Below are 12,009 nucleotides of genomic sequence, written 5' to 3' on the forward strand. Positions count from 1 at the left end.
CGTACCACTAATTTCACAGTATCTCAAAACTGTCCAGTATAAAACCAAATATGATTAACAACCATCAGGCCCTCATCTCTATGTCTAGATAGTCTAGGGTCACTTTTTAAAGCTCTCTTTGCTGATCTTGATGATTTTTCTTCTTCAATGGTTGTCATTCTGCTGAGCCTGCTATTCTGTTTCCTTGACTACAATCTAGGTTCTCATCATCATCGCCCTCATCATCTTTTGCCTGAATTACTTCAGGTGCTATCCCTGACCCCGCTAACTTTCCATCCATCATGCCAGGTGGGGGCAGGTTATTGTTCCATCATCAGTCTCTCCTTGATGCCCTCCCCTGGCTTCCAGTCTTCTTCCAGGGTTCACCAATAGAGTTTCACAACATAAACAGCTGTTTTTTTTTTTTAAAGGCTTCACCTGACCAGTATTTTGCCCACCTACCAATATACCCAATGTGTATAGGAAGCCATGCTTTTGAATGCTTTGACTAGGCTATTTTCTCCACTACAAATATTAACTCCCAGTTATTTCTAATGGGATAAAGCCCTTTCCTGAAAAGGAAACATAGAAGGAAAACACACGGGAATCTGGATAAGGAAACTTTATAAACCAATATTTGTAGCACCAATGTATCGTCCAGTTAACCAGACGATGCTTAACTTGTTTTAATACTAAGAAGTTTCTGCTATTTTGACTTTTTATCATTTAGGAAAGGGTTCAGCAAGATTTTTCTGTAAAGCACCAACCAAGTTAGTAAATATTTTAGGCTTTGTGGGTTATACTGTCTTTCTCACAACTATTTAATTCCACCCATGTTTCTCAAAAGCAGCCATAGATGATCCATAAATAGGTCTGGTTGTATTTTTTTTTTTTTTTTTTTTTGAGACAGAGTCTCGCTCTGTTGCTCAGGCTGGAGTGCAGTGGCGTGATCTCGGCTCACTGCAAGCTCTGCCTCCCAGGTTCACGCCATTCTCCTGCCTCAGCCTCCCGAGTAGCTGGGACTACAGGCGCCTGCCACCACGCCTGGCTAATTTTTTGTATTTTTAGTAGAGACGGGTTTCACGGTGTTAGCCAGGATGGTCTCGATCTCCTGACCTCGTGATCCGCCTGCCTCGGCCCCCCAAAGTGCTAGGATTACAGGCGTGAGCCACCGCGGCCGGCCTAGGTCTGGTTGTGTTTTAATAAAACATTATTTGCAAAAATGGGACATGGCTCAGATTGGGCCCCTGCAGGCTGTAGTTTGCCAATACCTAATTTAGACTTTATGATAACATCTTATTATGTATTCCATATAGGTAAAATTTTCATTCCTGTGCACACTGTTTTTTTTTTTTTTTGAGATGGAGTCTCGCTCTGTTGCCCAGACGGGAGTGCAGTTGTGTGATCTTAGCTCACTGCAAGCTCCGCCTCCTGGGTTCACTCCATTCTCCCGCCTCAGCCTCCCGAGTAGCTGGGACTACAGGAGCCAGCCGCCACGCCCGCCTAATTTTTTGTATTTTTAGTAGAGACGGGGTTTCACCGTGTTAGCCAGGATGGTCTCGATCTCCTGACCTCGTGATCCGCCCGCCTCGGTCTCCCAAAGTGCTGGGATTACAGGCGTGAGCCACCGCTCCCGGCCACTCATTTTTTAAAGCTTTTTTTCTTTCCCACCTTTCATATATGTATATGCATGAGTGTGTGTGTGTGTGTGTGTGTGTGTGTCTGTGTGTGAGTGCCAAAAATATAACTTTTGGGCTTTCTACAGGGTTTCATAGAATTTGTTATTATTATTATAAATAAAGGAATCATATTATTTTCATTTACATATAATTCCATGCTCATAATTTGAATCAAGAAAACCAAAACCTGAAACATGTTACTAGTAACTTTCAAGAAATATCTCAATAATCTGTAAAATAACAACAGTAATTTATATCACGTATTTTATGTAAATTATGTCATTTATGTTTAACTCTTTTGTAAGTGTTATGTTTAGATTCTTAGTTACCATTTAAAACAAGATTTTAGAGAATTGTTTTAAAGTATTTTGTTTTGTGTGCTTATTGAGTCAGCTTAAAGATGTTTGTAAAATTTTAGACTTTTATTAATTGAAGGCCTTTTATTTGTAAATCTTATCTAAAGTGCAGTTGAATAGATTTAAAATTAAACTTTCATGAAATCTGAATTGACCATCATTATATAGAGCAAAAAATGTTACATCCTTGTCATAAAGTTAATTCTAGATGAATGTAATAGGTAAATGTAAAGAGATAAGAAGAAAATAATATATAGATTTTTTTGCTTATAGGATGGGAAAGAAAATTTTAAATCACATATTAAGTTGAAATATTAATAAGAGCAGAAAATGATCCATTTAATTATTAAAAACACTGAATATGGCTGGGCACAATCCACCTGTAATCCCAGCACTTTGGGAGGCCGAGGCGGGTGGATCACAAGGTCAGGAGTTCAGGACCAGCCTGGCCAAGATGGTGAAACCCCGTCTCTACTAAAAATACAAAAATTAGCCAGGTATGGTGGCATGTGCCTGTAATCTCAGCTACTTGGGAGGCTGGAGCAGAGAATTGCTTAAACCCGGGAGGCGGAGTTTGCAGTGAGCTGAGATCATGCCACTGCACTCCAGCCTGGGTGACAGAGCGAGACTCAGTCTTAAAAAAAAAAAAAAAAAAAAAAAAGAATATAATGTTAAAAATAAAAATCAAAAGAAACAAATGCTTGTAACTATTTTAAAAAGTGTTGATCTTCTTAATACACTATTAAATGACAAGGATTCAACTTGGTTAAAAATAAAGAAAAAGAAATTAAATACAATATATTTTCTTATCAAATTGTCATTTTAAATTAAATGAAATGTCGTATTTCTAAGAATTCTTCATTGAAGAGGTATCCATCTCCCTCTCCTCAATAAGATATAAACAGGAATGTCCTTTTTAGCCAACAATTTGGTAACAAATCCATAAAAATATTTACAACTATTGGCTTCTTCCAGGGATCTGTCCTAATGAGATGCAAAAATTTATAGATAAGATAATCACTTTACTATCTATAATGATGAACATTTAAGAACAATGTAGCAATTCAAAAACAGGTGATGAAGAGGTAAATTGTGGTATAATTATATGATAATCATATAAGCATGGAACATCATATATTTGAATGATAACAATTTAGAATAATGTCCAGAATTTATTAATAAATTAGAATATATGGCCATATTATGCTGATTATAACTTTTAATGTATATATAGATATATTACATAATATTCATATAGTGAGATTATATATTATTTCATTTTTTATTTTTCTGTATTCTCTAAATGTTGTATGATATATGTATATTTCAACATCAAAAGAAATACACATTTTCTTTTCCCACATAACACTAAACAATAGATCAGTTGATGTTTCCTCATACCTTTCAAAGCATGATCTTCTGGGTTTTCTTTAAAGGAAAGAAAAGTTTTTTAAAAAGAGGTCTTGGACATTAGAGAAATGAATTTGATATTTTGGGACAAAAGTCTTGATCCTAGTTTTGAAAATTTGATTCTGTGTATCAACTGAATTTCTTAGGATGATTGTTTTTATTTAGTAAGCTTGTATAGCTATAGCCCACACAAGTTAAAGCCTGTGGAATATGGTTTATAAACCACCTTCATATTGGATTTCAGAGAATGCCAAGGCATTTTATAAATGATGATACTTGCTAAAACTCATCTCATACCTGAAAAGCTTCCAAGCATTATACCATATAAAAGATTGTTTTCTGTTCAAGCAAAGTAAGTCCTAAGATTTGCAATGCTGCTGTTTGACACAGGAAAATGGCAGTGGAAAATCCAAGAGCTAGTTCCATGCCAGGCAGGCAAAATCTGCCATGCCCATAGGAGGCGGGAACTAGAACAGAACTGCTGTGGGTTATATTTACTGTGAGAAAAGGAGAAAAGAACCCTCTGTCTTGAAAGGAGCTGCAGATGGAGTCTTTTCTCCATTTGCAGAATAATTACCTTAAACCTCATTTATGTAGGTCTAAGGAAATCAACAAGTGAGACCGTTGTTTCACATAATTCCACATCTTAGCTATCTTGTTCTTTTCAATAGATTTTTTTTTTTTTTTTGAGATAGAGTCCCTTTGTTACCCAGGCTGGAGTGCAGTGGTACAATCTTGGCTCACTGCAACCTCCTCCTCCCGGGTTCAAGCAATTCTCCTGACTCAGCCTCCTGAGTAACTGGGACTACAGGTACCCACTACCATTCCCAACTAATTTTTGTATTTTTAGTGGAGGCAGGGTTTCTCCATATTGGCCAGGCTGGTCTCGTACTCCTGACCTCAGGTGATCCACCCGCCTTGGCCTCCCAAAGTGCTGAGGTGTGAGCCACCGTGCCCAGCCTCAACTGAATTTTTAAAAATCAAAACAGTACTTTTACACAGTTACAAAAATGAAATAGTACTCTTACGATAGGAAATATCTCTGCATTATCAGTACTTGATCTCTAGAAGTAAGCATCTTTAATTCTTCTAGGACATTTTTAGTTATTACTTATCTCCATATTTCTCAGTAAAGTATGTATTCTGCTATTTCTTGATTTTTCAGTTTTAACTATCATCTACCTGGCTTCCTACTCACATACTCACTATCCACACACATATATATCTTCTCTCTCTGTGACACCAATAAAATTATGATAGTTTAAAAATATGTTTATAACCAGTTTTTAAAGTATTGTAAAGAAGTGACAATATATAAATTTTATTCATAGCTGAGACGTACTGTATTTATTTCATTACAACTTTTCTTTTTTCATTCCTTATAAATAATAATTGTCCCATTTTTATATTTTAAATTTAGCTTTCTAATGTCTATTACAAATCCATCTCAAACTCCCCATCATAGCTAACATTTCTGTGTGTGTGTGTGTGTGTGTGTGTGTGTGTGGGTGGGTGTGTCACTCTGTTGCCCAGGCTGGAGTGCAGTGGCGCAATCTCAGCTCACTGCAACCTCCGCCCTCTGGGTTCAAGCGATTCTCCTGCCTCAGCCTCCTGAGTAGCTGGGACTACAGGCGCACGCCGCCATGCCTGGCTAATTTTTTGTATTTTTTAGTAGAGATGGGGTTTCACCTTGTTGCCCAGGCTGGTCTGTAATTCCTGAGCTCAGGCAATCCACCTGCCTCAGCCTCCCAAAGTACTGAGATTACAGGCATGAGCCATTGCACCTGACGCTAACATTTCTTAATAAGATTTAATAACGTTACGTGTTTTTAATAAATCGTATTTTTTTAAAAGGCGTCCCTGCTAACGTGCTGAATCGGTGAGTCACTGTCCTCCCAAATGCGAACACCATTCTGATTTCTCCCAGTATAAATTAGTTTTGCTTGTTTCCCAAAAACAGAATCTAAATGAAATTATATATATGCATGCTTTTGACCTTGCTTCTTTGACTCAGTCAGCACTATGTCAATGAGATTCATCTTTGTTTTGAGGTATAGCAGTAGTTCATTCTCTCTCATCACTTTAGAGTTATGGTAGGCAAAAAAATAAAAAATAAAAAAATGGCCCCTTCAAATATGTCCATGCCCTAATTCCTGGAATGCATGAATATGTGTGCAGTAGAAACATTGGCAAAAGGGATTTTGCAGATGTGATTACAGTTACAGAGCTTAAAATAGGAAGATTATCCTGGTGGATACAATATAATCGTATCAGACTTTAAAGAGATGATTTTCTCTGGCTGCAAGCAAGGAAGACTCAGCATAGGGGAAGTTGGAGATTTGGAAGATGACAGGAACTCAATGTGTCATTTGTTGTTCTCATATATAGAGGCCTATGTGGAAGAACTGGAGAGAGGCCTCTATGATCTAAGGGCAGCCCCCAGCTGATAGCCAGCAAAGAAAAGAGAGTCTTAGTCCTACACCCTCCAGAAACTTGATTCTGTCAAGAACCTGCATGAGCTTGGTAGCAGATACTTCCAGGAGTCTCCCAATAAGACCCTAGCCAGTCAACACTTTCATTTCAGTTTTGTGAGTCCTGAATCACACAAACCAGTGAAGTTGATGTGGACTTCTGACCTACAGACATTGTGAGATAGTAACTTGACATTGTTTGAAGGGCCTAGTTTATGGAAATTTGTATGGCAGCAATAGAAAACTAATAGAAGACTATTCCATTATGTTACTATAACACAATATTTAAAATATATCTATTTTACTATTGATGGATTTGGATTGATTTCAACTGAGACTTAATATGATTAATGATGTGAGGAACATTCTTATATGTGTCTTTTGGCATATTTATGTACATATTTATCTTGGTAGATAATTAGGAGTGGAATGGGTAGATTGTATTATATGCATATGTCAGCATTAGTAAATATTGCTAATCAAAGTGGCAGCAGTAATAGGCACTCCTACCAATGGTCTATGACAGTCCCAATTGTTCCATGTCCTTGCCAACACTTGTTGGAAAATTTACAGTGCTAAAGAAGAAATCATAATGTTTGTAAATGTTTGTTGCTACTTCATGGTGTTTTGATTTGTAGTTCTCTGATGATGAATGATGTTGGGCATATTCTCATATACTTACTGGATGCTTGGAGGTATTCTTTGAGAAGTACCTGCTCAACACTTTGTCAATCATTCAAGCAGTCCATAAGCAACACCATAGCTGCTTGACTGGCTCACCATATTTCCATAAAACAGGTTAGTAAGGAAAGAATGAACTCAAATAGATTTATGCAGCACAAAAAGCATCATAACCTTCTGTTCACATATCATGTCCACAACAGTTCCCTCTCCCCACACATCCTATGGGGAATGCAGAGGTGGGCCTAGGTGGATGCTACATCTGTGGCATAGGTCTGTGCCTCAGCTGAGAACATGGCCCTTAGGAGCTTCCCAGTCATGGGCTGCTGATAAACCTGCCCTTTCTTTATATCTGAGAAAGAGTTAATAAAGATATGCAAGTAAATCTTCTTGTATGTAAACAAATTTTCTCCCTGAAGAGGAGGGAGACTTTACTATCATAAATTTTCTCTGTGACCTAAAAACCATCTCTAGCTTCCAAGCCTGTTTGCCACACAAATACCCTTGAAAAGATATATATAGATATAGATATATCTATATATGGTTACATAAATATACATATACATACGTATATTATAGTTAGGTGTAAATATATGCACATACATACATGTATTATATAAATATATATCAAACTATTATTTATACATATATACTTTTATAATATAAAAATATGTATTTTTACTGTATTGCTGTTGCTGCATAGCATAATTTTTATTCTGTCTTATTTTTCTTATACAGTTCAAAATACTTTTTAAATTTTCATTGTAATTTTTTTCTTTTACCCATGGGTTGTTTAAAGCTGTATTATTATTATGCAAACATTTGGAGATTTTCTAGTTTTCTTTTTGTAATTGATCTATGGTTTAATTTTATTGTGGTCAGAGAACATAGTTTGAATGAAGCTTAATGCTTTGAATTTGGCTAAGACTTGCTGTAAGACTCAACAAATGATTATCTATTTTGATAAATGTTTCATGGGCACTTGAAAAAAACTGTGTACTCTTCAGTGACTTGTTATACTGTTCTGTATACATAAATTAGGTCAAGTTGTTTAGTTTTCTTTAAACTTTCATGTTCTTATGATTTTTCTCCTGCTTATTCTATCAGTACCAGAGAGATAAGTTAAAAATATCTCGGTCTATTTTAGCTCTGTCCATTTTTGCTTTATATATTTTACTATGTTATTAGGTAAATAGAAATTTAAGGTTGCTATCCATACAGTGAATTGACCCTTTTATTATTACTAACTATCCCGCTTTATCTCCAGAAATGTTGCTTTACTTAAGGTCTACTTTGTCTGATATTAGTATAGTTATACTAGCTTCCTCTTGGGTGATGATTGTATGGCTTACCTTTTTCCATCCAACTACTTTCAATTTTGGGCTCATGTAATATTTAAGATGTATTTTTCATAAACAGTATGTAGTTGAGTTTTATATTTTTATGCATTATAAAAGTTTTTTCCATGATTACATATTTAGTCCATTTACATTTTAGGTACTTATGATATATTTGCTTTTATAGCTTCTATTTTGCTATTTTTTCTTGTTGTCTCATCTGTTATTTGTTCCCTTTCCCTCTTAATCTTCTTTTGAAATAATATTTTTATTATTAGTTTTCATTGATTAGCCCTTTAGTTATACATCCTTTTATATTTGTTTTATTTATTTAAGTATTTTTCTTTGAGTAATTTTACCTTGAAGGATACAAGATTAATTCTTAACTTACCGCATTCTATCTTCAAATAGCATGTTTTCCACTTCTTTACAATGCAAGAACTTTGTAACACTTCTCTTTTCTGGTCCTCTTCATTCCTTCCTGCTTTTTGTTTCTTTGCTCCTGTATAATATTGTTTTCTTTGGTGCTAAGAACTGCCTTTAGTGTTCCATCTGTACCATTCTACTAAAAACAAAATTTTCCTTTTTATTTGTGTGAAAACATGTTTTTCCTTTAGTTTTGAATAATTCTTTAGCTGAGTATAGAATGCTAGGTTGAAAATTATTTTCTTGTACTAGCTTTAAAATATTATATTGTCTTCCAGGCTTACGGTCATTGTTGAAATGTCAGCCATAAATATTCATGTTGCCCCTTTGGAAATGATGTTTCTGTTTCTTTCTGGCTGCTTTTAAAATTCTCCCTCTCTTTTTAATTTTTATATATTTTTTCTTCTTAGCAATTTTGCCAGAAAATGTCCAACTGTATTTCCCTGGTATTTAACCTGTCTGAGGTTTCAGGTTTTATTTATTTATTTTTTCATGGCTTCATGTCTTTCTATCACTTTTGGAAAATTCTCAGTTAAAATCTCTTCAGAATTGCCTCTTCTCCATTCATTTTATTATTCTATAGGGCTCCACTTGTAGGTATTTTTGGCATGTTCTTTGTGTCTCATGTGTCTTTTACTTCCTTTTACATATTTTTATTCTTTAAAAAATTAATTCTTTAATCATCATATTTCAGAATGAGGCACTAAATGCCTGATGGCACATAGCTGGGATTTGTCAACAAAAGGCTCAGATTCTAGAGTGATTAAGTGAGGATCCAGACATTTTATTGAGATACTGCCAGAAGTCAGTATCTTTTCTCTTGGACTGACCAGTTTCCTTGATAGTAACTGAACAGTTTCCTGCTCTGGTATATGATTTGGGGTATCGGAATTCTGATACTAGAGCAGGAGAAGAGTTTAGTGATCTCATCTTTTAGTATGTAGACTTTCATTTAACCCTCCTGTTTTCAGTAGTGTTAACTTGAAATAAAAATTACAGAGATGCATCTCTAAGCAAAGAGCTTCTTTGGAAACAAAAAATTGCAATTCGGGACATGTAGACCAGTGTAGCCTCCAGGTGTGTCCGAAGAACAAAAGGAAAGGCTGGGGTTTTATTGGGAAAACGAACAAAGTTATGTAAGCTGTTTTGAAGGAAGTTTCATTGGTGATGGCAGTGTCTTATGGGAGCTGGCGAGTTCTGATTGATGAGTGTCAACAGTTACCAGGTAAGACTTAAAGTTACGGTTAGGTCTTCGTGCTTTTGCCTTTGAATTACAAAAACATTTTCTGGAACAGGTATGCATGACCTGGGTGCCTTTCTTCATGGCCTCCAAATCCATTTTAGTTTGGTATGACGTGAAGGACTCTATTTTGTAAAATTAATTTTCACCGTAAGTTCCTCAACCCAAACTGGTTTCTGTTTGGTTAGACATCTCCAGAGATTACTTTCCAGTCTTTGGCCAATGTGTAGCAAGGGCAAACTCCCAGATGCTTTGTCTGTATGTAGATATTTAGTTATACAACTGCTTCTGAAACAAATTTCCTACCAAGCTTTCACCTCATTCTTTTTGATGCTTGCTTGACACTTTCAGGAGCCTTTGTCGGGTGCTAACCTGCAGGCTTAGATTTCAGCCTTATCCATTCTGCTCAATCACATGTCCTTTTATCTCTTCACTTTTCAGTTTCCAAAATTACCTCTCAACTCACTTCTCTTTATTCTTGAGAATTCATAGATTAAAATCTTCCCTTTAAAACCATTTAAATGGTGTTTAGAGAAGAAACTGAAATAAATAATGTGATCCATTAATCATTTTAAATTATGGGTACCAAAGAAGCCAATTTCTCTATTTTATTGTTGTTGCTGATTTATTATTACATCTTGTTATTTTGCATTTTTTGGTGATGATGGAGGTAATCAGAGCAAATAATGGATTTATTATGACTACACTGATAATATATTTTTACTCTAATCTTAGGTGAGTGTAAAAGTTCATGTTAGTTAAAACATTACTTATTAAATATAGAACAAAATAGAATCCTGTTTCTTCCTTTAATTCTAAAATATGAATGAAAAGTAAAAATGTGAGAATATTGCACATTCTAAAACAATAGTTACATAGAGTTGCCATAATATTTATAAGTCAAATATTACTTTGATTCTATGGCCTCAAATTATTGTTTACTCTATGTTAAGCACTGCATATTAACTACACACTACAGTACATAAGGAAGGCAGGTATTATTATCTTTTTTAAAATAGATGAATAAACTGAAAATCAGAGGTAGGAGTCAACATCTTGTTCAGAATTGTATAGCTAATTACTGCTAAGCCTGGACATCCAAACTTAAGTATGTTTCATGTTATCAAAGTAATGCTTTTTTTCTTCCTGAAAAATGCTTTCTTCCTTACCTGACATTTACCCAAAAAAAAGCCTTCAGTGATCTGCAATTTAGAATGAGCTGTTCCCAGATACAGAAAAACACAAACTGTATTATTCTTGGCCAGTGTTACTTTCATTAGAATTTGGACACAGTTCTGCAATAGACTTATACACGTATTTTAACTTCCCTTCTATTATTGCACATATGCAGTTTACATCTATGATATTTTTCATTTAAATAATAATAATGAAAGAAAGAATTAGAAACTGGAATTAATTACAAGTAAAACATTTTCTTCTAACAGAGAGAAGGAGAAAAGGATCATAAGGTGCGTTTGGCAATTGGAAATGGTATACGGAGTGATATATGGAGAGAATTTTTAGACAGATTTGGAAATATAAAGGTGTGTGAACTTTATGCAGCTACCGAATCAAGCATATCTTTCATGAACTACACTGGGAAAATTGGAGCAATTGGGAGAACAAATTTGTTTTACAAAGTAAGTACGGCATTTTCCTTATTAAAGAAATACATTTGTGCGGTGGCTCATGCCTATAATCCCAGCACTTTGGGAGGCCAAGGTGGGCAGATCACGAGGTCAGGAGATGGAGACCATCCTGGCTAACACAGTGAAACCCCGTCTCTACTAAAAATACAAAAACAAAATTAGATGGGCATGGTGGCGGGCACCTGTAGTCCCAGCTACTTGGGAGGCTGAGGCAGGAGAATGGCGTGAACCCAGGAGGCGGAGCTTGCAGTGAGCAGAGATCACGCCACTGCACTCCAGCCTGGGTGACAGAGCAAGACTCTGTCTCAAAAAAAAAAAAAAAAAAAAAAGGAGCACATTGTGGTCTGCCAGCACTCTTCTAGATACTGTGCTTGTAAATTGTGGTAAATATTATCACCTTTTTTTTTTTTTTAAGTTGAGAATTTCTAGAAATAGAGTAGTGGCCTCAGTGTGAGAGACAGTGCTATAGGTTATGTGAACCTCAGTTATCTTCTGTATTTTCTCTCTCGTATCGCCATAATGATGCCTTTTCTTGTTCGGTTTCCAAATTTAATGATATAATTTATAAATAGCAAGCATAGGCCCTGATATATATTAATTTGACTCTTTCCATATATATTAATTTGACTCTTTCCATTTTCCTTGAGTGTTTTTATTCCACTATTTCTATTTACCTTTCATCATTTATGCCACTCAATTCTATACAGGCTTTTAATAATTTTTAAGCTATATTAAGATACCACTAAAATCTTAAAAGTAGCCAAATAAACCAACTTTTTAG

General features: G+C 35.3%; 1 protein-coding gene across 2 annotated transcripts in view; it reads left to right on the forward strand.

Moving 5' to 3' along the window:
* SLC27A6 (solute carrier family 27 member 6) overlaps nt 1-12,009 on the forward strand; it is a 122,051-nt gene that overhangs the window by 39,233 nt on the left and 70,809 nt on the right. For both annotated transcript variants that reach the window (XM_063665203.1, XM_054488320.2), the window contains exon 5: nt 11,025-11,219. In XM_063665203.1, the coding sequence (XP_063521273.1) occupies nt 11,025-11,219 (195 nt within the window). The remainder of the gene's footprint in view (nt 1-11,024; nt 11,220-12,009) is intronic.

The sequence above is a fragment of the Pongo pygmaeus genome, chromosome 4 (genome assembly GCF_028885625.2).
Source record: "Pongo pygmaeus isolate AG05252 chromosome 4, NHGRI_mPonPyg2-v2.0_pri, whole genome shotgun sequence".
Taxonomy (NCBI): domain Eukaryota; kingdom Metazoa; phylum Chordata; class Mammalia; order Primates; family Hominidae; genus Pongo; species Pongo pygmaeus.